We start from the raw sequence: 26,362 nt of genomic DNA on the forward strand, positions 1-26,362 counted from the left end.
GTGCAGTGAGTGATGCAGATGCAGGCTCCAATACTGTCATTAACTGTGCCACTGGCACTGGCAGTGAGTCTGAGTAGTTTGCTACTCACCACATCCTTTTTTGCTTCTACTGCTTGGCCGCCTTGGCCCCTTCCACTTGTGGGTTGTTGTTGCTGAATTGGAGTTTCCATTGTTTTTCGCTCTAACTTGTTACCGTACTCCGTAGTTCTAAATATTTTTGTTCCTTTTGCAGCGAGAGCTTGCTGCTGCCGACCACAAAATGTACACACCCTTGGATGGAGTTAATGTGACCGAGTTGAAGGATTAAGATCCCAGCAATACTGATTTACATTTTAAGAGGCAAACAAGGTTGTGTTCACAAATATTTGAAGCTTAGATTTCAGAAAAATATTAATACAATACTTTAAAAATAACATGCAAAATAAATAAGGAAATAAATTGATAATACAGAATTGTCTACCAGACTTTTCAAATAGTTTTCTTGTTCTTATTCCAAGATGGCAGCGCCCATGAAGCTTGTTGTTAAGTGGAGTGGTCAAGAATATGAATTTACCGAAGTTTCTGGTACTGATACAGTAAAAGATTTGAAAGAAGCAATTCATGAGAAAACCGGGGTATTACCGCAGCGGCAGAAAATTCTTGGATTGAAGTTTAAAGGTAAACAAATTACCTTGTTTTTAATCAGGTCAACTCGTCCCTCTCTCTCCTCTGACTAGTCTGACTCTACCATCCTGCTATTGCTAACCAGTCCCAGGGAGCTCCGGCCCGCTTCGCGGGCACGGGCCGGAGCTCCCGGCTGGGTTACCATCCTGCCTGTGAGTGTGGGGAATCTACAGGTAGGATGCAGCCTGTACACAGCACACAATTAAAAAAAAAATCATTAATAAAATATCACTTTCATGACTTTTGTGACCAAAAATACTAATTTCGATATAGGGCCTAGTTGCAATTTATTTTTCATTACTTTAGTAACTTGGCTTGGCCTTTTCTTGGGCCATTGCATTGGGTGTAATTTTTGTATTCAGAGCGCTCGAAAACTTGAATTTTGGGCATATTTTTGTGTACACCCTATATATATATTGGTGGAAAGTAATAATATGGCAAGACCATTGTCATTTTTCAATCTCTATATTTAATTAAGAAAAAATAATTTATAGAATCAAAATTTACTTAAGTCAAGAGCCAAATTGTATGATGAATAATGAATAGCTGTAATGTTAAATGTAATGGAAACTGACAGTGTCAAAAAATCGAAAGCATTTGTCCCAAAGAAAAAGAGAAAATAAGCCAAACATTGCCAACCTTATTTCACCACACAGAGAGTAATAACAGAGAACAATGTCATATCATGACTTTGTTCAATGTTCATAGAATGAGTGGACTCTGTCTGACTCTCTCTCGGAGTCGGAGGCTCACACTTGAGTGTCTGCTGCCACTCCCTGCCAGGCAAGGCGGCCGTGGCATGACCCGCAGCCAGGAGGCTCCTGGCTAGAGATCAAGGGCAGATTGCACGAAAGGGTCTTTGCAAGGACCGTCTTTCGTGTCGCCCATTTTTTATGATGCGCCATGTGAAACGCATTTCAAATGAATTATCTGCAAACATATTTTATTCGTCCGTTAAAATAAACATAATATTTGTTTATAAAATGATGTATAGCTCATGAAATTGTATAAAATTTGATTTAAAAGCAAGCTTACAAAGTTTATTTGTTTATCATAAATTTCAGGAACACCCCGCTTATACAAGTTATAGCGCATCATAACAGATGGGCGACACGAAAGACGGTCCTTGGAAAGACCCTTTCGTGCAATCTGCCCCAGGTGAAAATCATTCACTAACGTGTGCTTACTCTCCACGGAGCCAGGGATTGCGTCCCATTCTTGTGCATGTAGATCTACCGCGAAAAAAACTGAAATTTTCGCCCCCATGATTTTTACTTGAAATCCTATTCCTTGGCTTCTAAAAGATCTAGCCCTAAATCTAAAACTTGCCACAATGTTTACGTCGCCATCTTCTTTTTGTTCTTTGCCAAGCTACAGTCAAGATGCATATCCAGTGATAATTATGCGTCTTTACTCTGGTAGCTTGGCGAAGAACAAACAAGTTTTCCCCGTCTTTTCATAATATTTTTCTTGTTTTTTTTAATGAATTCTTGTTAAAAATGATCAATATCAATATCATATAAATGTCGGAAATGAAGTTATATCCCATTAAAAATAACAAGATTTAGGGCTAGATCTTTTAGAACGAAAGTAGAAATCTCGGGGGCGAAAATTTCAGGGTTTTTTTTGCGGTACACGCACATGAAGCATGAATCGGATGCAATCCCTGGCTCCGTGGAGAGTAAGCACACGTTAGTGAATGATTTTTACTCTCTAGGAGCCTCCTGGCTACCTACCCGGGCCTGCTTGAAAACCCTCCCCCCTTTCAAAAATCCTGCGTACGCTACTGCTACTATATATTGACTATTTTACATATTAAAGGTCAAGTCCACCCCAGAAAAATGTTGATGTGAATAAATAGAGAAAAATCAAACAAGCATAACGCTGAAAACTTCATCAAAATCGGATGTAAAATAAGAAAGTTATGACATTTTAAAGTTTCGCATATTTATCTCAAAACAGTTTTATATGCACAACTCAGTGATATGCAAATGCGAGAGTCTATGATGTCCATCACTCACTATTTCTTTTGTTTTTTATTGTTTGAATTACCGGTATACAATATTTCAATTTATACAGAATTGACAATGTAAAACTTGACTGAACTAAATAATGTTAAACAATGTTAATTCCACAAGTTCAGGGAGGAATAAAGCTCGATTTCAAATGACACGGGTGAGAAAATCAGAATATTTCATACTTTAGATAATGAAATACAAAAGAAATAGTGAGTGGATGATGTCATCAGTCCCCTCATTTGCATACCGGCCAGGATGTGCATATAACTGTTGTGTTAAACTGAAAGTAAGCGAAAATTTAAAATGTCATAACTTTCTTATTTTACATCCGATTTTGATGAAATTTTCAGTGTTATGATTGTTGGATTTTTCTCTTTTTATTCAAATCAACTTTTTGTCGGGGTGGACTTGTCCTTTAAAGATTCATCTGTGGATCTAGACTATGTTTTAATTTGTAATGGATGGGGAAAGTGAAAATCTGAATTCTTATCCAAAAGTCATACTTTTAACTACAGGAGTACAGCAAGTACAGGCCCCACAGGGATCCTTCACTTTAGCTCCCGGGGGGGGGGGGGGGGGGTGGCACTTACATTGACGAATGGATACCATGCGCGACCAAATAAACACGTAAAAAGGATGTCTTTTTCAAGATAGGGCACGTTACGTACGTAACGTAATAAGGGTGTCAAAAACACTAAAATAATGAAAAAAGGGTATCTATTTTCGATAGGAAAGCTACGTGTTTAGGGTCATATTTGCAAGGGTATAAAAAATCAAGACTAGAATGTTTTATAAAGGATGTACTTTTTGCCCCAAGAGTCAACACTACGTGTTAAGAGTACAATTTGCGCGAGTGGGGCTGTACTAAACCCATTGATGTAGGTAAAGGTAAAACCGACGACCGACGTCCGTGACATAACAATTTAAATATCGCTGTACTTGTTTAGGGGTTCAATTCAGGGAATACTTGACAAAAGTATTGTTTTGTTTCCAATACTTGTTAAGGGTACGGTTTCACACGCCAATACTTGTTAAGGGGTGCATTTTCAGAATATGGAAAATACGTGTTTAGGGTGCTTTTTGAGACCTCATGGTCGCGCATGGTATCCACTCGTCAATGGAAGTGGCCCCCCCGGGCTTTAGCCTACATGTATGTAGACTGTAGTAATTTATTAATACCCGGGGGGGGGGGGCACTCGACCAAAAAAGTGGTAGGGGTGTGCCGCAGGCGAGGCAAAAAACGGGGGCCTTGGAGCGGGCTTATTGTAAAAAGGAGGGTCCTCGGAACGGGCTTCGGAACTACATATGTTTGTGAAAACGGGGGTCCTCGGAACGGATCTCCGTATATCTCTGTGAGTGCGTATGCATCCCTATGGAACGGGCAATCGTGCATGACGCAGCTAGCGCGGCCTCCGCTGGGTGCGCTCGCGCTTAGGCGATGGTCGAAAAGCGCTCTACGGCCGCTTTTCACCAAAATTGCAGCTCCTTGTAGCAGATCAATGCGACCGGAACGGCGTAACGAAAAATATGCGAAGCTTTGGAACGGATTTCTTTCTTCTTTTTTCTCGATAAGAAGGAAATGCTATGCCTTGGAGCGGCTTTCTTTGTTTTCTATTTCTCAAAAAGACAAAAATGCTATGCCTTGGAACGGAAATTTGAGTGTAAAAATGGGGGTCCCCTCCGCGGCACATACCCACTATGCATTATATACTGAGTGCCCCCCCCCCCCGGATTAATACACTGTCAATCCTATTAAAACTGTGAAACCATTTTTTTCAATTTGAAGGCAAACCACCCGGAGACGATGTCCAATTATGTGCCCTCAACATCAAGCCCAACACAAAGATTATGATGATGGGGACTCGGGAGGAGACGATCATCGCAGCCAATGCCAAGCCCACTGATATTGGTGAAGTGGTGGATGACTTTGACATTGAGGATGAAGAAGTGGCTACTGAAAATAGGTCAGTGATACCTTTTATGCAAATGATATATAATAATTATAACATTTGTAGGTCGCTTTATACTGATGTTTTTATGAATATATATGAACATTTACTTACATGTAGATCCACTCATATCAAATAAAATGGAGCCTTGTTTTGTTTTTTTCTTTCTTTTTTATGTTTTTTTTAAATATTATTATGTTGATGTTTTTTGCAGTACATATAACTGTATAATCACCATTAATTTGTTTTCTTTAACCAATGAGCAGAACCATGAGGGATCGGCCTCGATAGGTCTTTGGTCTTTGCTAATCCCCTTCATCCACTGCATGTTGGTTCTACTCTTTCTATTTGTCATTATATTGATTTGTTTATGTATTGATTGTTTTTTATTGTTCATATAATATTGTATGTTGTATATTGTACCTTTTAATGGATGTGAATAAAGTGAATTGAATTGAATTGAATTTTTTCAAAACTTGCATTTTGATATTGAAGTCTTACGAACCTACATGTGTGCATTGATTCTTTCTAATCAGGGAAGAATATTTGCAGAAAGTGGAGCATCGGGTCAGGAAATATGAGATTAAAGTTGTGAACCAGTCCAGACCGGGAAAGAAACTCCTTGTACTAGATGTGGATTACACATTCTTTGGTAAGCTTCCTATACAATTTTTTTGAAGAGATAGAGATGTATACATGAAACCAAAATTAATTTTTAAAAAGTCACAATGCATGGTCATGAATTCTACGATATTACACTCTGTCCTGTATGAAAATGTGAAACCATTTATTTTTTGCAATGTATAGCTTTACAAGTTAGTATACAAACAATTGTATGAATAATTGAGAAAAATATAAATGGGTGAAGTAAATAATCATTTTTTGCTATCATACATGTATTTGAATAACCCCTGCAGTAAAATATTTCCTGAAGTAGACATGTTAGGATAACTTGATTTTGAATTATTTATTTATAGATAAAATTATTTTGTTTTTGCAACATTTTTTTTGTCATCATCTTGGTGTAACACAGTCATTCAGACCACATTACAAGAAAACTTGATTGTTTATTATCAATATATTATCAATATTACAATATTATCAATTGTTATATACAAATTTGCCTTTCATACTCATGTTACCTGCGTGCATGTGTCATTGATTTATTATTTTCAATGAAGATCACAGGTCCATTGCTGAGAATGCCTTGGAACTGATGAGACCTAACCTCCATGAATTCCTTACTTCAGCCTATGAAGACTATGACATTGCTATCTGGTGTAAGTTGAGAGAAAAGAAATACCTACAATTCTTCTTGAATAGGCCACTTTGTCAAATGCAATTGAATTGGTCACAAAAAATCATTACTTTATTCTAAATTAAGATCAAAATGATTCTTCAGATGCTGTGTTGCTATTCACATTCTCATAGTTTAAAGTGATTGGTTAACATTGGTTTGACTTTAAACAAATCTGAGCTAGAAGGTCACACTTGTCACCTTTGTCTGTGATATGTTACAAAAATGAAGCCCAGAAAAAATTGCCTTGTAGTTTTAGCTTTTCATTCTCAATAATGGTTGTTTTCAGGGTTTATTAGTTCTAATACATGCACTTGTACACATGTTTCATCTTGGTTTGATAATTTTTTTAATCGGCTGCTCACAAAGTTAAACAATTCCTTTAAGTTAACCCTTGGTTAGAGTATACCACAATTTATGGAGTGCCAGATGTCAACTCATTCACCAATTACACTTGATTTTCATCCTGCAGTAAAAGACTGTACAAAGTTATGATTTTGGTAATGAAATGAGAAGAGAAGGATACAATTATTAATTTCATTGAATTCTTAAGTACCTTACCAGGGAATAATTTTTCTTATATCACATCGCAATTTGCTCCACTTTTTTTTTAAGACTGCTAAAAATATGTTCTTTTGTGTAGCAGATTTTTATACATATGACTGTACAGAAACTTAGTTGAGAGCATTTCTCTTATGACCAAAAAATGCTAATCAAATTTGGTAAGCAGAATTATTCCCAGATAACCTTTGTCATGATTTATTGAATAATGATTATGAAACCTAGCATTCCACAGAAATATGGACTGACAAATAAATGGATGCCATGGAAATGTTCATAATTTGGGATGTATCTCACAAAAATGCATGCATTAGTTCAGAGTACAATATAAAAAAAAAATGCATTTTCATCGAATTGCTTTGTGGGAAACTAAGCATTTTTTTGTAAAATATTTTTGCTTGCTGTTCAATTTGTATTTTGTGATTTTCCAAAGTTACACGTTGGTTTCCATAAACATACTAAATCTAAGTCTATAAATAATTGACCTTTATTTTAAAGACTTTCTCATGAAATAATTGTTTGCTGTGACAACTAGAGATTAGATTTAGCATTGATGTAACTTACACATGACAATGCAATGAAAATATAACATTTTTTTTCTTCAATTGAAACAGCTGCCACTAATATGAAATGGATTGAGGTAAAGATGAGAGAACTAGGAGTTGCTGAGAATCCAAACTACAAGATAGCATTCATGGTAGACAGCCGAGCTTGCATCACTGTACATACCCAGAAATATGGTATTATCGAGGTATGAGATCTACAATATTATTACTAAATTTGTTAGTTTCTTGTAATTCCTTAAACATAATACCAAAGGTAAAATTTCTCTAAGATATTAAGATTTTGTTTATTTACTTTGTTTCATTTATTGTTATTTTTTCATTAAGTTTTTCTTAGATATCTATTATATTTAGTTTGATTATTTATTTATTTTCATTTTCTTATTTTTATAAATTTTTATTTATCATTTATATATTTATTCATTTATTATTATTAGTTTTGTGGGGGAGGCATTGTAAGAGTTAACCCTATCTAGGCCGGGGTATTTTGGGAGTTCATATGGCCGGGGGGTGGGGCCTCCCAGGCCCCCCCCTTGAGATCTAGGCTGTCGACCGCGCGATCGCGCCGAAAATTGGCACGCAGGTTGTCTGGGATATAATCTACAAAATTGTATTGTGATTTATTTCAATGGCAGAAAGAAGCTGCTGAAAACTGCTTATCTAATAAAAGAGAGCCAATGGAGTAAATTAGAAAGTCAAAAAGGGGCCTAAGCTTTCGATCCTAGCAGAATCTTCGTCGGAGGCAAAATGACAAACATATTAAGTTTATATGTTTGTCATTTTGCCTCCGACGAAGATCCTGCTAGGATCGAAAGCTTAGGCCCCTTTTTGACTTTGTGATTTATTTCATGCGAATTGTTATTAAGTAATTATGCTAATTTATGCATAATTAGTATGCGAAATCATACTTTTTCTTTTAACTCCCTAAATAAAGCTCCAAATGTTCTAATTTTTGGCATAGAAACTCTGTTTGGTGTTCTTAGCAAGTTTACATGAAAAAAATTGTGATATCAGATCAATTTCTTATGTATTATATTGTTTTTTTGCAATTTCTTATGTATTTCGTTGTTTTTTGGACCCTTTGTTTTTCATTGTTTTTGAGCAATTTTTGCTCTGACATGCACTTATATAACGTTGCGTAATTTCGCAACCGCGTACCCGGGTGACGCAAAAGTGGTCTCAAAAGTTGCGCAAGACTTGAAAGTAAAAAGTCAGCGAGCAGCGCGGTCAAAAAAATTTGCGGGGCGAAAATATCGCGCTACTTGTTGAGGGGGGGCCTCGGAGCCCCCCCCCCCGCCTAGATAGGGTTAAAAGTAATGACAATAAGCTTCATATCAAGGGTGTATTTTATAAAGCATGTTGTGATTTTCACTTGCAAGTTCTGTTATAAGCTACTGAAATCCTTGTGTCTGATTGGCTCAAAACACATTAGTCAGTAAAAATCACTGATGATGCTTCATAAAATACTTTCCTGAAATCGTTTTATCTTTTGTTATTTTTCCCACCCTCTCTCTCTCTCTCTCTCTCTCTTTGTACATGGCTTATCAGCAGGATCAGAGAAAGGCTGGACCCTGTCTTACAAAGCGTTATGATTGATCCAATCAACCTCAAGTATATGGAAATCCATCAATGTCATAATTTTTTCTTCAGGAAATTTGCAAAATGTCCTTTGTAAACCAAGAGAAGCACACTGAATTTTCAACAGAAATATGACTATATGAATATACATCATATCTAGAAAATATCTTAAACAAACATGTATTTTAGGTGTTGACATTGCTGGCTTTCCATAGTTGTGGTTGATTGGAATAATCGCAACTCTTTGTAAGACGGGGCCCACATGTGCAAAACACCTCAAATTTCCACCATCATCCTCATGAGCAGTCAATATTTCAATTTCTAATTGTTTTGTAGAACAATTGTGTGACACTTTTATGGCACACATGTGTTGATGATGTCTTTACAACTTTAACAATCATTCAATCAACAAAGAGGTTTCTACCAGTTTGTCTTGACATTTTTTTTCTTTTTTTTAAATTCTTTTTTGAACTTCTGTTTGCAGACTAAACCCCTCTATGGTATTTTTTCTGTCTCGCTTCGGTGCCTGTAATAGACCGGTTTGAGTGCACATGTTTAATGTTCATGTATGATAGAAAGTACATTAATGCACTATTTGAGTGCACAATATTGGATCATATGCTCAGTATATCATTAGAAGTGCAGTTTCTTTTTTTCATGGAAACAGATGACTAAAGCTGAAATTACAAGTGAAAGTTTTTTTATTCATATATTCTGCTTGTGGGGTTGTTTATGAATTGTCTTGATGACTTTTTATTTTATTTAATTCTTTTCAACCTTTTATTTGCAGACGAAACCCCTGGGTGTGATTTGGGGTAAATATGAGCAATACAACCCCAAGAACACCATCATGTTTGACGATCTGCGTAGAAACTTCTTGATGAATCCTCAAAATGGATTAAAGGTAAGAGTAGAAGTATGAGCTCACTATAAACATACATATTTGATTAAAGCTTTACAGAGGCTTACCCAATGTAGCAACTAGTGATGTAGAAAACTGGCTCCAAGTTTATTTGAACACATTAATACTATATTGAAAGAAACATCCCTTTTTCGATAGCTATATGAATATTTTAAAATGATTTTATTTTCAGTAATCTGTGACATTTTTTTTTCTTCAGTCAGCATTATCATTACCATTCGTCTCCATCATCATCATAATAATAAATATCGTCATCACCATCATCATCATCATCTTCACCTTCATCATTACCGTCAATCACATTGTTATCGTCACTGGCGGATCCAGTGGGGGGGGGCAAAGCCGGCCCGTGCCCCCCCCCCCCTTTTGAGAGGTACAATTAAAATTTGTAATGTAAAAATGGCGTTAAAACAGAAGTGTGCCCCCCCCTTTTGAAAGTGGAGACCTTTTTTTTTTTTCCTTGTAAATATTTTTTGTTGACGAAATGTCCTTATCTTTTTATGAAAACTCTTTTAATTATTAATTTTTTTGCTTGTCAAATTATTCCAAGGGGAGATGTGCCCCCCTTAGAAAATCCTGGATCCGCCCCTGGTTATCAGCACCATCATCATTATCATCAATCTGGTCATCAGCAGTAGCATCATTAATACCACCATCGTCATCCTCCTCATCATCACCATCATCACTATGATTATTATTATAATATCACATATTCACCATTTTCACAATCATCATCATCCCTTTTCACCATATTCTCCATTTTGCCATCACTTTCTTTTGTTTCCTCATCTCTCTTTTTTTTTTGGGGGGGGGGTATTCTCAAGGAATAGAATTTTTCGAAAATATCTTATAAAAAAACTAATATTAAGATAGTATATGTAACAACTACTTTTAATTGACACATGATTTCCCTGGTCTAACTCATTGCTAACATCCTAAAGCAGTAACAAACAATCTATGTTATGTTTATTCTCTTAGAGACCTACTCATTAAAAAAATTATGAAGTTGCCCCCAAAGTCAGATATAGTAAATATTGAAATTAGAGTCAAGCATAAGTTCTTTTCAACATGTACAGGTAGTTATAAACTTCATTCAAATAACTCTCATATCTAACCTTAATCATTTTTTTCTCCTTGCCTACAAATCGTATTTTCAGATCCGTCCTTTCCGGGAGGCCCATAAGAACCGGTACCACGACAAGGAACTCATGAAACTGGCCAAGTACCTCCGCGATATTGCACCCCTCGATGATTTCAGCCATCTCAACCACAGGCACTGGGAGAGATATAAACCGCCATCAACATGATCTTATAGAATGGAATTGGGAATGATCATTCATTATGCTTTCAATTGAGGACATTAACCAGAGGATATGGTGCAGAAACATAGCTGTTGACTTTAAAATCATGTGTCTGTTTTCTCCGTCCACCGAAGGTGGTTTCCAGAAATATTATTTTGGATCATCTGTTTGTATCGTTTTCGTTCTTGCAATAACTTTAAAAACTGTTTGGCAGATCAACTTTTTTTGTGTCTCATGTCAAGAACTGTTTGACGAATCATCTGCCAAGAACATGGCTGAATTCACATGGTGATAATAATCTGATCAGGTTTGAGGTCGAATGTTGCAATGATTTGGAATCATTTCATGTATGAATCCAATTTAAACCTACAATGTAGCTCCTCTATCCTTATTAGATAGTAGTAATGACTTCTCAAAAGAATATGAAAGTTAAAAAAATTGAAATGAATAGTGAAATGTATTATTTGGCAATTGTGGAGTGTTAGAAGTGTTGTATCTGACAGACAATAAGAACTCACTTTTGATATTTTTATGATTCAGCCCCCTCTCCATTTTCTGCAATTGAACAATGGTTAAGAATTAGACTGAATCAGTCACATTCTTAAGAAGACAGTGTCTCTGACCCTGTTTCTCAAAGTTTGTTAATCAATTGAAAGTGACAAGTTTCTGTTACAAGCTACTGAAATTCTGCAACTTTGTTAGCAAAGAACAAAATAGTAATCGACTTCTGGTATTTAACAAGTTTGTGAAACAGAAGCCTGATGCATATTGTCACAAAGTGATGACTTGTCAGTCGAGGGACTGGTTGCAGAAAGAGGTGCAATTGAACGCAACTCAAGAAATCACTCCCAACTTTTTTGTCAGTTGCGTTTAAATGAAAGTCTTTCTACAATGGTTCTCAGATGATATTTTTAGAGATTGATTTAATAATTTTACCATTATTTGGACATGTTATATTTGGCTGTATACTTTGCGCATTTCATAATGGAACTAGAAAATATAATTTTGCTACATCCATTTTCAGCCATTTTGAAACGTGCAATTATTTATTCAAATTACTGCCCTCTGTTTGATAAACTGCTTCCTGCGACGCTTGCAGTTTCATGATCATGTATTTTCACACTAATCTATTTTGCAAAGTAAAACCCTTTGCTTGCTGGATCAGCTCAGAAGGGAAAATACCGACTAATGTTTTTTTGTTCTGATATTTCCGTTGTATTTTGCTTTCCTCAATGCACCAATGATACTGACAGTTATTTTGTAGAATATAGTAAAGAATTGTAACTATCACTATGCAGGTACAAAGATAAAGGAATAAACTCATTATTACAGTTGAGTTTAATTGTACCAATGTACACTTGATCCAACTTGGATAGGCCTTATTTGACTGTCTAGTTATCACATTTCATAGTTAAAATGCTCAAGAAAAAAGTTCTTATTCGAATCTGTTTAATTGCCTGCTGTCTAGATTCTCAACAGTTCTCATTGTGGCCCAGTGGATTAGTCTACAGACTTTGAAACAGAAGGTTGGTGGTTCAAATCTCAGGTATTTGTAGTTTCCTTCAGCAAGAAATTGATCCATATTGTCTTGAAGACTTGAACTCGACCCAGGCAAGTTGAATGGGTACATGGCAGGAATTAATTCCTTGAAATGCTTGTGTGCTGTCCTTTGGAAGTGCATAGAATTGTTATATCATGATATGCGCTTTACAATGATTATTATCATTATCATTATTATTATTATTATTATTGCCCATATAATGCAAATAACTGCATTTTTCTAAAAGTCTGAGGATAATAGTAATGCTTGTTTTGCTCGATGGTGACGCTGGTTGGTTATATGACTTCGAACAGTCAAACACTGCATTTTGGGGTTTAGGGTTGTAAGCCATGGAATTTTTGTAAATTAATCACTTTTCATTGTAAATATTTTCAAAATGAATTTAGCGAAATCCTTGATAATAAATATTCACTTGTGATAAGAATATTATAATGTTCCAAGTTTAGTTTCTAAGAAATTGAAAGAGGAATGGGAAGCAGTGTAAAATTAATGAGGAAAAGAGAAAGAGAGGGGAATAAGAGGAGAAAGAGAAATAATAGAGAAAGGGGGCACCACTGTCTTACTAGGTGGACATCATGCTTGTATGTAGAATGGATTTCAATGTGCAGACCTTAAACAAGTAATCTTTCTTTGAACTCAGAGTACCCTAAATGAGTATTTTTTTTTTCATTATTTCCCCACACCAAATTTTGGGTCAAATAATTAATTTTGTGTATGAATATGATTTCCATCTTGAAATGGCAATGCCCCCCCCCCCCCCCCGGCACAAGATTGAAACGTTATCATGTGGGAGGAGGGAGTTGAAACTCGTTAAGTAAGGGAGTAAGTACAGTGGAGTGCCCAGCAGAGATTATTTCTTATGGTACTTTCTAAGCTTGGTTGACATATCTCTCTCGTCGGGCCTATATTACTCTACCCTCAATTTTTCCTGTTCTTACTCTCTATGTCCCTCTCTTTTTACAATGACAGGATTTTTCAGCATGAAAATCCACTGAACCACTGAGGAAAATTAAAGGATCGAAGTGAAAGGGGGGAAAAGGGAGGGAGAAAGAGATAGAAAAAGAGAGAGGGCAATAAACGGAAAGAAAGAATAAGAGAATGGAAGTAGAAGGAAAAAAAGAGTTGGAAAAGAAAGAAAAAGGAATAGGATGAGAGAGAGATAAAAAAGGGGGTTAATTGAGAAAAGAGGAGGAAATTAGAATCAAAGGGAAAGATAAGAGATGGAACTTCAAGGAAAAAAGACGACAGAAAAACAGAATATGTGGCAAAGAATGAATGTGCCTGGCTGTAAAAACTAGCGTTGTGATTTCTTTTACTCGATCGCTGTATATAGCACCGGTCACCGCGACCGTAAATCCGCAACGCGCTTTGCATGCCGCGCTCACGATCGACCGCTACCAACTGTCGATCATACATTTAGACATGATTTTCTCTATGCATGCGGCATAGAGGTGGATTATAGTAAATCTACCTCTATATGGCTTGCGGTCGTAACCGTCGTATACCGTCGACGACCGTCGACCGGCCGCGCCGCCGCGCGCGGCGAATGCATCTGCGCGCATGCATGAAATTCATGCGCGAGATCTTCATGCAATTAATCAACTTCACAAATGCACAACGAAGCACTCGGAACTTGTCGAAATTATGGCGGACAAAAGCAACAGTGCCAGGGATTCATTTCAAAATACATGCTCACGAGGCAGTATTTCAGAAGCAATGTGGCCATGTGGAGATTTAGGTCATGAGAAGCATGATATCGCTGAAAAGAAAAAGTGAGTTTCTTTGGCTTTGCTCCGTTTGCTTGCCCTGCTGGCGCCCGTGCTGGGTCGGGGCGCGGCTGCGATGATGTGATTGTGAGGCACCCGCAAAACTGCGCTGCCCAGGCTAGTAAAAGTAGTATGGCTATGGATGGGTGGTCGGGTGTCCGGACAGTTTATCTTTTTGAAGCCTTCTTTTTTGTCTTTGGATTACACTATAAATATGAATTCAATACTTGTAGTTGTAATCATCTTCTATTTTGTTCTTTATAATATTTCCTAACATTTTGTACTAAAAATTGATGGAACTTCGCTTGTATTGTAATTTTTTCCAAAGACTTTCTAAAATTGATCGTCCGGACACACAACCTGTCCGGTCACACAACAACTGGGTATATAGTCACGTATTGTATTACCGGACACTATTATGATTCCGGACGCGCATATTACTGCATTCGACATGACGAAAAACCTCCATTTGAGAACACTATACCCCAGTTTTTCTCAATCAATTCTCTTCTCCAAGTACGACAAACCCTACTGCCCCAAGCATGCAATGTAAGTATCAAAACACCTGTTTCTTGACCTCGGTCCGAAGATAACACAACAGCCTTAGCGCGGTCCCCGTCCCGGCAAAGCATGCCGCCATTTTTTATTCACTTACTTTCCTTATTTCGAGGTTGATTTTCTTCGTTTGAAATTGAAAATGGACTAGGCCCCCTAACATTGAATTTCTTAATACAATAATATCAATATGCCTTTGAAAACGTGATTAAATATCGAATACAATAATTTCATTCCGAAGGTCCTTCTACAGGCAGAGAAGTCTTACGTAATAGCACAGCTGTTGTTTATCATTTCGTCCTTGGCTCAACGCTCATAATCTGGCCTGTGGAGGTGAAATTGAGACAGCTGGGATTACCTGGCCAAGCGGGGTTGATCAGGCGGGTGTTTCATAAAGCTGTTCGTAAGTTAAGAGCGACTGGTGATCCTGTCTTGCGGTAAATGGTACACACCATTGGCGATGATCACCAGTCGTTCTTAAAGTCGCTCTTAACTTACGAACAGCTTTATGAAACGGTCCCCAGGGCTTGGAAATGATTCAAACACAAAATGGGGTCTAATACCGCAGTTTGCAATCTGAACTGCGGTCTTTCTGCAAACGGGGGTTAGACGTAATGGAAAGCAATTTCGTACCGTAAGACTTCCGCAATTCAATTTCACAGAGCAATACATAGAACAATATTGCAAAAACAAGGCGAAAAAATCCAACTTTTACCTTATTTATCTCTAAAATGACAGAAAATGCTTAAAATATCATATAACATAGTTTTGCATTAACAATTGATATATTTTCTAACGGAAATATGGGCCTGATTTTCCAAATTTCAATCTCGTCCACTCCTTCGATCTAATGATGAGGTGTGGTGTATTGTGGGTGATCGTCGATGGCTAGTTCTCAAGGTACCCGTGCGCGAGGATTACCGTGAGTAGAGCCGTCGATCGGCAGCGCATCGATAGAACTTGATGAGTTTAGCCTGGGCCCTGGCCCTGGCTTAGCCTAGAGCAGGTCTTTCTCTAACTTAAGACTTAGATATCTAATGGGGCATTGCAAGAAACTTGCGATCAATTGCAAGTATGGTATAATTTCAGTCCCTAAAAATCAAGCATACCCATGTCGTGCAATTTATTACAAATTTGTAACAAGGTCATGTAAGTTAACGTTAGACCTAATCTGATTTTCTACAGTACAGATAAAATTGATCTATTTTTTGTAAAATTGCAAAAGAATATTTGCGATTGATTGCAAATATTTTCTTGCAACACCCGCTAAGTCTTTGTTTGCAAGTTACTTCAATCGCAATTTCACATCTACCTTAGATCAGAGAGTGGGAGTTAGCTTATTGAAGAAGCTACTCTCTTACTCTTATTTGCCCAACAACATAGCCCTAGGCTAGCGCTTATTTTGGCTTAGCCTTAGCCTTACTTTAGGCTAAGCCTAACTTAGGCTAAGGAAGGGTTAGGCCAAGCTAAGGGCAATTGGCAATTCTTCAGACGTCACTGTCTATCACCAGGAGCTGGACTGAACCTTGTTTGTTTTATTATTAATAGATCTAGACCTATTAGGATGTTGCACAGACTACAGTTGAAATTAAATCCATGTCATTTTCACAAAATTTTGCAGAGTAATTAAACTAAGTCTTTAGTACCTAATTATTCCAAATATGCAAAAATTAACATAGGTTCATGTGTTTGATATTTTGCAATCGAGCTTGGAAGTTCACCCATTTGCAAGGTCTCGAGAAATACGCAATAAAAATAATTTTTTAATCCCCATGAGATCACAACGTTAAGTGTAAACCTCTAATTACTCAATCAAAAATCCATCCCAATTTTTTCGCCAAATTTTAAATTATAGTTCAGAATTATATACCGGTACTCAAGTCTAAAGAATGCACTTATATTGCTATTTGTTTGCTTGTTAAAGAGTAGTAGCACCTGCAATTTTAAAAATAAGGTGTGAAAGCCAACAAAATCTCTTAAAAATTTGAAGTTTATATTCAAGAAGTACAATAAATGCTGGACTTTATTTAAAACCCATGTCACTTTCACCAAATTTTGAATGCATGGTTGTACTTGTAGAGAAAGGTACATCATACTAAAGTATCAGTACTTTTGTTGGAACAAAAATGCTTTTAAAAACACCCCAAAAAACACCCTGTTCAAAAGCTTGTATCTTAAAGGGAAAATTCTATACCTCTATCCCGTTAAATCAAACTTGAGGTCATATTTGTCATACTTTACAGCACTGCAGAGTAAAGTATTTGAAGAGGTATTGCATTTAAAAAGTTGGTCCTGATATTATTTTCAGCTAACTGCTTCGTAAAATAACACATCAAGATTTGCTGTTAGAGTGCAGATCCTTGGAAAATCAGCTGATACTGTAGCTGATTACTCGCCTGTTCACTTATTGTGAAGTCAACGCACATGGCGTGAAATATGCATAGATAGGGATGCACACAAAACTGGGGAACGTCCTTAAGTAAAATTTGATGAATTTCCTACTAATAACTTGTCTAGATCTATACAGTCTATGCCTATGGTTAAAAAAAGTTTTTTTTCTCTCATATAACTTTATTCTTATCATTCCTGTGCATGGACACCGTGCTTACTCTCCATGCGTACCATTTTGATATGCGACAGACCAACAGTGCTTTTGCACACAATGTATTGGATTGGTAAGTTCTAATTCCCCCTGGAAATCACCTAGACCAGAGTAAATAGATTGTGTAGTACAGGCAAACAAAATCCATATTTAGTCAATTGGTGGTTCAATTATAAATTCCATTATTATAAATGTAAATTGATTTTGAAGAAATTTAAGTAATTAAAAAATTTTGAAAATTATTTAATCAGACAGTTTATGCACTTTTCCTGATCAACATCCCCCAAAAAGAAACAATAAAGAATAGACCCCCTTTCACTGCACAGAAATGGGCACCATCAACTGCACCATTCATGAAAATAACATAGGCACTGTCTGATTTTTGTTGTTGAAAATTTGTCTTACTACTCTTTATAATATAGAATAGGTTTTTTGTCTCGCCTGCATAGCAGAGCGAGACTATAGGCGCCGCTTTTCCGACGGCGGCGGCGTCGTCAACATCAAAATCTTAACCTAAGGTTAAGTTTTTGAAATGACATCATAACTTAGAAAGTATATGGACCTAGTTCATGAAACTTGGACATAAGGTTAATCAAGTATTACTAAACATCCTGCCTGAGTTTCAGGTCACATGACCAAGGTCAAAGGTCATTTAGGGTCAATGAACTTAGACCATGTTGGGAGAATTATTTTCAAAATCTTAACCGAAGGTTAAGTTTTTGAAATGAAATCATAACTCAGAAAGCATATGAACCTAGTTCATAAAACTTGAGCATAAGGTTAATCAAGTATTAGTAAACATCCTGCACGAGTTTCAGGTCACATGACCAAGGTCAAAGGTCATTTAGGGTCAATGAACTTTGGCCAAGTTGGGGGTATTTGTTGAATTACCTTATAACTTTGAAAATTTATGGATCTAGTTCATGAAACTTGGACATTAGGTTAATCAAGTACCACTGAATATTCTGTGCGAGTTTCAGGTCACATGACCATGGTCAATGGTCATTTAAGGTCAATCAACTTTGGCCGTGTTGGGGGTCTTTGTTAAATTACCATCCTAACTCTGAAGGTTTATGGATCTAGTTCATAAAACTTGGACATAAGAGTAATCGAGTATCACTGAACATCCTGTACGAGTTTCAGGTCACATGACCATGGTCAAAGGTCATTTAAGGTCAATGAACTTTGGCCGTGTTGGGGGTATTTGTTGAATTACCATCCTAACTCTGAAGTTTATGGATCTATTTCATAAAACTTGGGATATAAGAGTAATCAAGTATCACTGAACATCCCCTGTGAGTTTCAGGTCACAAAACCAAGGTCAGTTAAGGTCAATAAACTTAGGCCATGTTGGGGTAATCGTTGAATTGCCATCATAACTTTGAAAGTTTATGGATAGAGTGAATAAAATGTGGACATGGGTGTAGTTGACAAGTCTTAAGTCACCGTTCAAATGTCATCTATGGTCAATGAACGTGGTATTATGTCATTATATGAATGGTGTTTTTGTGAATGATTATTTTATAGTAGTTTTCAAAGTTAGCACTGCTGCTATATTAAATCACGTAATGCAGGCGAGACTGCCAGAGGCGTTCCACTTGTTATGGAACAGATCTAAATAACAAACTTTATAAATTATTGTTGAGCTATTACGCATAAAATGTACTCAACGATAAACCTGTTCCTCTGATTTATAAAATGCATTTGCCCATTTCGATCGACTCTCATTATTAACTCTTATTTTTTAACTCAAGATTATTAAATTCGATTTAAGGTAAGAATTATTGAAGATTGCAGATTAATTTCTACTAAGTACATGGTCCAATGCAACTTTACCACCCCCCCCCCCCAAGGAAAAAAATAAATCAGACTAACTCTTTATGTTTTCTTATGCAGATTCCCTCAGGACATGCCAGCTACAAGCTATGGGATGGCAGAGGGAAAGAGCAATGAAGGTGACTTTGACTATCAAAAAGAAATGCAGGGCTTAGATAAGCTTTCAGCTGAGCTGGACTCTGTCAGACAACAAGTCATGGCTGACATCCGTGAGTATATAGACCTATATGATTTCCCCAATGATTTTTCCCCCCTTTTCTATATCTATGTGCGTTGCTCTTTTAAGGAGGTTTGATTAAAGAAATGGTTTCTGAAATAAATTTTACAATTTAAATACATTTTGAATACTTTGCATGCAGAGTAGACTAATAGAGGGCAACATTCCAGAGTAAATTTAATATTATAATCCACAATCTTGTCTACTGTCCTACAAATATTTCATTACATGAAGTTATGCAGCCATCTCCCAACAACTTCTAGTATTTTGCCTTGTGTCATGGTTTATTTTTACTTTCAATATACTTTCATTGTTTCAGAATAACAGCTATTAGTATAAAATTAGTCAGGTAGTGGGACTCAGATACTATACTTGGACTATGTATTGGGATGATTGGGTATTGTCATGGGCGGAAATCCCAGGGGGGACGTGTCCCCCCTACTCAAAATAGTAGGGGGGACACAATATCAAATGTCCCCCCTACTATTTTTGGTCTTTTATGATGGTAAGAAATACATCATTCTAGATCGAAATAAAACATGTATTTTGGGACGAGATGACCTTACTTTTGGGATGATAACCTTTTTTTTGCTTGTCAAATTTTCCCGCCCCTTGTCCCCGTAGGCGGACCAGGGGGCCGAGGGGCCCGCCCCCCCCCCCTCCTCTTTGCGGAGCAAAAAAAAGAAAAAAGGGAAAGAAAGAAGGAATAGAGGGAATAGAGAGGAGAAAAAGAAGTGAAGGACGACGAGTGCATAAAATAAAATGAGAGGAAGACTTGGAAAATAGAAAGAATCTTTCATGCCACTATTAATTTTCGCTCGCGCTTCGCGCTCGCATTGCCTGTAAGATGACTTACATATCTCGCTCAATATGGAGCTCAAATGTCAAGTTTAGAAGTCAATATACAAAACATATTTAACCTCGGAAATCGAACTTTCATTATTTTGTGTGATTAACAAATTGATTTTTAAAAAGTGCTCTGTAAAAATGTCAGTTTTATGGTCTGAATATTAACATTTGCTGCTTGCGCTGCACGCTCGCAAATTTTGATTTATCAGGTACCTATTATTTTTCATAAAGTTGTCAAAATATCCCTTTTCAGGTCTAATTGTTAAGACGTATCAGCTAGCGCGCTGCACGCTCGCATTTTGATTGGCGAGTTATATATGTTTCAATATTGATTATACAACAAACTACTTAAAATCCCCTTTTCATGACAGTTTATCAAAAATTTTAGCTCGCGATTTGCGCTCGCATTAATGGTTAAAAATATATTAACTGATGCATCCTATTCATAATTACAAAAGTAAAATGTCCAGTTTTTATGCCATAATATCAGATTTCGCGCCCTCATTAGGCATCAATAAATATGATATTAATTTAATAATCAAATTGTCGCTTTTGTTTCATCTCGCTTAGCAAGAGGAATAGGAAGATAGTCATCATTTTCATATGATGACATATCGTAAGGATGTCCCGGTCCTATGTCAAAGCTCAGAGTAATGATAATGAAAATATCAGCTCTTTTTTAAGTGCGATCCATATCCACCTTACAATTTTTCTACAAAGTGCTTAAAATATAAAGCTGAAATTGACTCTTTTTTCAGATCGGAATATCAAAGTTTCTTGATTTTCATGATTAAAGATGTATTTAGAATGCCTAGATTCTAGGTCTAAATATGAAACACGCGCGCGCATGTTTATTCAGATAGTCAACTTGTTCTCTATTTAAATCATTATCCAGTTTCAGATCACAATATCAAAATTTTTCTGCTCGCGCTTTGTGCTCACATTATTAATGTAGGAAGACCCCATATTACTAATCCTTTTCATGATTTACAAAACATGAACAGAGTGGCCCATTTTTAGGTCTAAATCTCGATTTTTTTCTGCTCGCGCTTCCCGCTCTCATCAATTATTAAATTATATAGCTATCCTGTTCACGATTACAAAACTGATTAAAATTTTCCATTCTTTCTTTAGAAAGTTCAAAAATTTTCAGCTCGCGCTTCGCACTCGCATTTTTTAATTGTTGAAATATGTAACGCCTTCATGGCTAAGTGCAAGCAGTCCTTAACAGTTACCTTTTCAACAGGTACCAGTTCAAAACGTATATAAAAATTTTCTGCTCGCGCTTTGCGCTAGCATTATTAATACTCATCCTTTTCATGATTTACAAAACATGAATAGAGTGTCTCGTTTCAGTAAATATTATAGGACTAAATCTCGAAATTTTCCGCTCGCATCAATTGTTTACCGGTACTTATATACCTATTCTGCTTGAGTTACAAAAAGTGCTTAGAATTTCCATTCTTTAGGTGAAAAAGTATTAAAAAAATTGCTCGCGCTTCGCGCTCGCATTATTTGATAGTTAAATGCTACTTTAACAGGTATCTTTTCCATCAGTTCAATTGCGCTCGCGCTTTGCGTTCGTAGTAATTATTAAGTTGCGTACACATCTTTTTCAGAATAACAAACATTGCCCAGAAAGTTCAAATTTTAGAAAAAAATACATAAAATTTTCAAAAAAAAATTGCTCGCGCTTCGCGCTCGCATCATATAAATAAGGATTATGATATTAATTTATAAGAATAAAGCTAAGAAGTGACTAATGAGGACTACCAGTGCTTCAAAGAAAAAAAAATCATCTTCGAGCTGCCGATCGGGGAAATTATGGCCGAAACAAATTTCCGCCGCCCCCCCCCCCCCCCTATTGGCGAAGGCTGGATCCGCCCCTGTGTCCCCCCTACCTTTTGGGAGAGATTTCTGCCCCTGGGTATTGTTATGTAAATATGGAGATTTTTAAATCAATCAGCCAAATTTGGTAGAGTTAACGGTTCATATCTTCATTAGATTGATGATAGTTAGCTTTTCACGGGGACAAGAAAGTCTGGAAGTGAATTAATACATATATGTTTAATTTGGGGGATCGAATTGTTAGTTTTAAATCGGCCACTCAGAATGTTCTCTCCAATCAATCTGTGAAATCAGGCATTATTCCTGGGGGTGTTTCACCAAAGGTTAAGTGTGACTTAGAGTCATGCTTGAATTCTGACAAGCACGCTACAAGTAAAGTGCAATCTTTTTTATCAATACACAGTAGCACTGGCCTGTTTTTCATGATTTGACCAATGCGGTGATGGCTTTTAAGTTTGCCTCTATATAAGTCAAACTGAACTCTTGTGAAACATCCCCCAGATATCCAAGTTCTCTCTAGCAGTTCATATCTTCATTAGATTGATAATTTATTATGTTGCATGAAGAAAAGGGAGTCAAGACTTGAAATAATATATGTTTAATTTTGGGGGTTAAATTGTCAGTTTATATCAACCAATGAGTATCTTCTCTCCAATCCATCAATGAAAATGAGTAGTATTCCAGTTTATTCTGGTGGTCAGGTGCTGGTGGTTCATATCTTCATTAAATTGTTAATACATTGTTTCATGAAGAAAAGGGAGTCTAGACTTGAAACAATAGATGCTTAATTTGGGGTTTAAATAATATTGTCAGTTTTTTATCAACCACTGAGTATCTTCTCTTCAATTAATCAATTAAAGTGGGTAGTATTCCTGATATCCAAGTTTCCTCTACCAGTTCATATCTTCATTCGATTGATAATTAATTGTTTCATGAAGATGAGGGAGTCTAGACTTGAATCAATAGACATTTAATTTTATTGTCAGTTTTATATCAACCACCGAGTATTTTCACTCCAATCAATCTATGAAAATAGGTAGTATTCTTGATATCCTATTTTCCTCTAGTGGTTCATATCTTCATTAGATTGATAATTTATTGTTTCATGAAGAAAAAAGGTAGTCTAGACTTGAAACAATATGTTTAATTTTGGAGGGTCAAATTGTCTGTTTAATATCAACCACTGAGTATCTTCTCTCAAATCAGTCAATGAAAATAGGAAGTATTCCTGATATCCTAGTTTTCTCTAGCGGTTCATATCATGAAAGGGTGTCTAGACTTGAATCAATATATGTCTCATTTGGGGGTTTAAATAATATTGTCAGTAATATCAACCACTGTATTTTCTCTCCAATGAATTGAAATAGGTAGTATCCTGATATCCTAGTTTCCTCTGATGGTTCATATCTTCATTAGATGGATAATTTATTGTTTCCTGAAGAAAAGAGAGTCTAGACTTGTAACAATATGTTTAATTTGGGGGTTTGAATAATAGTTTCATTTTTTATCAACCACTGTGTATCTTCTCTTCAGTTAATCAAATGGGTTGTATTCCTGATATCCTACTTTCCTCTAGCGGTTCATATCTTCATTAGATTGTTAATTTATTGTTTCATGAAGATGAGAGAGTCTAGACTTGAATCAATTGATGTTTAATATTGGAGTTTAAATGATATTGTCAATTTTATATCACTGAGTATTTTCTCTCCAATCAATCAAAATAGGTAGTATTCCTGATTTTCCTCCAGCAGTTCATATCTTCATTAGATTAATATCTTGCTCTTCATAGATTAAGTCTAGCAATGAATCAACATGTTTCAATTTAGGGTTACAAGTCAAAGGAATGACTTAGTAAGTTCAGGGAACAAGTGGAAAAGAGTTGTGAAAAGAAGAAAATGTGTTAAATTGGGGTCTCTGTAGGTTGCAGGGCCTTTGAGTAGATAAAGCTCTTTATATGCACATGTATTATCATCTTAATTTGAATTTTTTGAATTGCATGCTCAATTGCTTACAATATGGTAGTGTTTTACCTTTCATCCATGTTTAATTACCTTGTAGTGCGTTGCCAACTCTTGCAAGTGGACCTGGCTACCCAGTTCAACCCAGGACTAGTCCAGCAGCTGAGATCAACCAAACTCTCCTGTGAGAAATGCGAGAGTACCCTTGATGACTCGTTTGAAGCAGACGTAAATCAATGAAAGGAATATGTTGATTACAGATTGGGTGATTTCAAATTCGTTGTTGATGCTGGCGTTGGTGTTGGAAGCAGAATTGAAATTTGCCGTAGGTCCTGTGAGTTTACGAAAACGATCCAAGTCACATTATTTTTAGCTCAACATTATACTTATAGTGAAATATATCCAATGACCAGCTTCAATTTCAGTTTGGGTGCTGTGCTGATCTCAACACTGACCTTAACACCAACACCAAAGGATCAACACCGCTCTTGAAATCAAATTTGATTAAATTTTGGCACATAATTCAAGTGTACTTCAAAAGAGGTGTATATATTGTACCTTAATATATTCTGTTAATATATAAATACATGTATGTATAAACATTTCCATAAATTATACATTTTTATACAATTCAAGTTAGGATGTGTGAAGCGGAGACCAGGTTGTAATTTTCATGCAGCAAAAAAAGTATTGATTAATACTGTTTTATTTTAGTTTGTTGGCCTTCTTTGATTTTTTGTGTACCTCCCAACACAATTATATTTTTCCCCTTTTTTTCTCCCTTATGCATGCTTACTGAATGTTTTTTATGTATTTTCCTTTGCCAATACAAAATTGTTCATGTAGTACATAAGCAGAAACTAAAATACCATGATCAGGGTCTTTATTCACGCATTTAAAGTATTAATGGTGCACCCATTGTTTTGTATACAGTACATGTATAATTAGTTTATATGGTAATTACGTGCAAGGTTAGGAGAGTAAAGATACTGGCCCGTATTCTGAAGTCGGGTTTATCTTGGACCATGGTTCAACTCCATGCTAAAATTATGGGAAGCCAATGAAAAGTGTCAAAAGTTTGATTATGTTATTGTATGTTTCTTATGTTAACTGTGCTCTACCCTGATTCTTCAACGGTGAAGACAATTATCTTATTTATACTTCCTAGACAATTGAGATTTGAGAGTCAAATGAGCTGAAATATATCTCTACTGTTAGTGATTTATGACACAATTGGGATTCCTGCTGAAAGAAAAAATGACCTTGCCCTTGAATCTTGACCCATAGAGGCATACAGATTTGGTACAATTGATATTACTCCTCTCTTGTTCCTCAAATTGGCAGCAATCTCAGATAATTCCCTATTCATTTTCATACTTTGAAAAATACAGAGTATTATAGGTAACCATGCAATTATTGACTATAATAGCAAACTAATTACAAAATAGTTGCCAATTTGAATTTTAAAGGGATTTTGTTGTTTTCTGTGCATTGCCAATTTAGTGATGTTTGTTCTTTTAAAACATAAATTTATACATTTTCTTTTACTTTTCTACTAAAATGAAATTTGTACATACTTTTAAATCCGATATACCAAGAGTAATGATAGAAGTTATAGCAGACAAAATTGATATTGCATAATATTTCACCATCTTGATTGTATTTTATATTTGATTTAATATAAACAAATCATTCTTTATTGCATTTACCACGCTGTGTGTTTTGTGTTATTTTTCTGCTTTCAAAACTCTATCACATGTAAGCTTACACTGGGTGATTACAAGTTTGGTGTTGGTGATGGTGCTGGTATTTGAAGCAAAGTGTAGAGTGCCACATAACATAATCACATAACACAAAGGTTAGCGATTGATCGTATGCTTGCTTTTCATGATTAATTATACACTGTGGACAATGCAATCAATCGTAAGATATTCTTCTACGATGATTGCTAAGTTTTCTGTTACAGGCCCCTGGTGAGCATTCCATGAAAGAAATTGTCAGTCTTTTTGTCTGACAGGTACTGTTTATCCGAGAGTTACCATAGTAACAGTGCTGGTCAGCCAATCAAAATCAAGAAAAGTTGTCGGAGATCTGACAACTTGTTGAAGTCAGACACAATATTGATGAAATGCTCTGAGTTTACAAACAATGTTTTAAATCATAATATTGATAGCTATTTCAACACCAAATGAAATTTGTCCCAAGAACAGCTTCATTACGAGTTTGGTGTTGATGATGGTTTTGGTGTTCGAAGCACAATGAAGATTGCCTTCCCTAGTTTCAGAGAAGAGTTGGTCTTCCCCCCCCAAAAAAAAAAA

The 26,362-nt window shown here is 36.1% G+C and overlaps 2 protein-coding genes across 3 annotated transcripts; both read left to right on the plus strand.

The window, feature by feature from the left end:
* Positions 1-49: 49 nt before the first annotated feature.
* On the plus strand, positions 50-12,845 carry LOC129273695 (ubiquitin-like domain-containing CTD phosphatase 1). Of its 2 annotated transcripts, XM_054910760.2 has the most exons (7): positions 50-657; positions 4,468-4,645; positions 5,167-5,282; positions 5,812-5,910; positions 7,103-7,239; positions 9,420-9,533; positions 10,709-12,845. In XM_054910760.2, exons 1-7 carry the CDS (start codon positions 498-500, stop codon positions 10,856-10,858), a joined length of 954 nt encoding a protein of 317 aa, XP_054766735.2. In that variant the 5' UTR covers positions 50-497; the 3' UTR covers positions 10,859-12,845. The 2 variants fall into 2 exon arrangements, with proteins under 2 accessions (XP_054766735.2, XP_063963550.1); XM_064107480.1 differs by lacking the exon at positions 5,812-5,910 and having other exon boundaries at positions 471-657.
* Positions 12,846-13,963: 1,118 nt separating this feature from the next.
* On the plus strand, positions 13,964-25,751 carry LOC129273021 (uncharacterized). Its single transcript, XM_054910084.2, has 3 exons — positions 13,964-14,185; positions 19,233-19,381; positions 24,145-25,751. The coding sequence occupies exons 1-3, from the start codon at positions 13,974-13,976 to the stop codon at positions 24,282-24,284; spliced, it is 501 nt and encodes a 166-aa protein (XP_054766059.2). The 5' UTR covers positions 13,964-13,973; the 3' UTR covers positions 24,285-25,751.
* The last annotated feature ends 611 nt before the right edge of the window (positions 25,752-26,362 follow it).

The sequence above is a fragment of the Lytechinus pictus genome, chromosome 12 (genome assembly GCF_037042905.1).
Source record: "Lytechinus pictus isolate F3 Inbred chromosome 12, Lp3.0, whole genome shotgun sequence".
Lineage (NCBI taxonomy): Eukaryota > Metazoa > Echinodermata > Echinoidea > Temnopleuroida > Toxopneustidae > Lytechinus > Lytechinus pictus.

What these genes read in the sequence shown, in the direction of transcription:
- LOC129273021 (XM_054910084.2), top strand. Translation starts at nt 13,974, where the DNA reads ATGCATGAAATTCATGCGCGAGATCTTCATGCAATTAATCAACTTCAC. An exon ending in GATATCGCTGAAAAGAAAAA is followed by an intron (nt 14,186 to 19,232) that starts GTGAGTTTCTTT and finishes TTTCTTATGCAG; the next exon opens with ATTCCCTCAGGACATGCCAG. An exon ending in ACAAGTCATGGCTGACATCC is followed by an intron (nt 19,382 to 24,144) that starts GTGAGTATATAG and finishes ATTACCTTGTAG; the next exon opens with TGCGTTGCCAACTCTTGCAA.
- LOC129273695 (XM_054910760.2), top strand. Translation starts at nt 498, where the DNA reads ATGGCAGCGCCCATGAAGCTTGTTGTTAAGTGGAGTGGTCAAGAATAT. An exon ending in AGAAATATGGTATTATCGAG is followed by an intron (nt 7,240 to 9,419) that starts GTATGAGATCTA and finishes TTTTATTTGCAG; the next exon opens with ACGAAACCCCTGGGTGTGAT. An exon ending in ATCCTCAAAATGGATTAAAG is followed by an intron (nt 9,534 to 10,708) that starts GTAAGAGTAGAA and finishes TCGTATTTTCAG; the next exon opens with ATCCGTCCTTTCCGGGAGGC.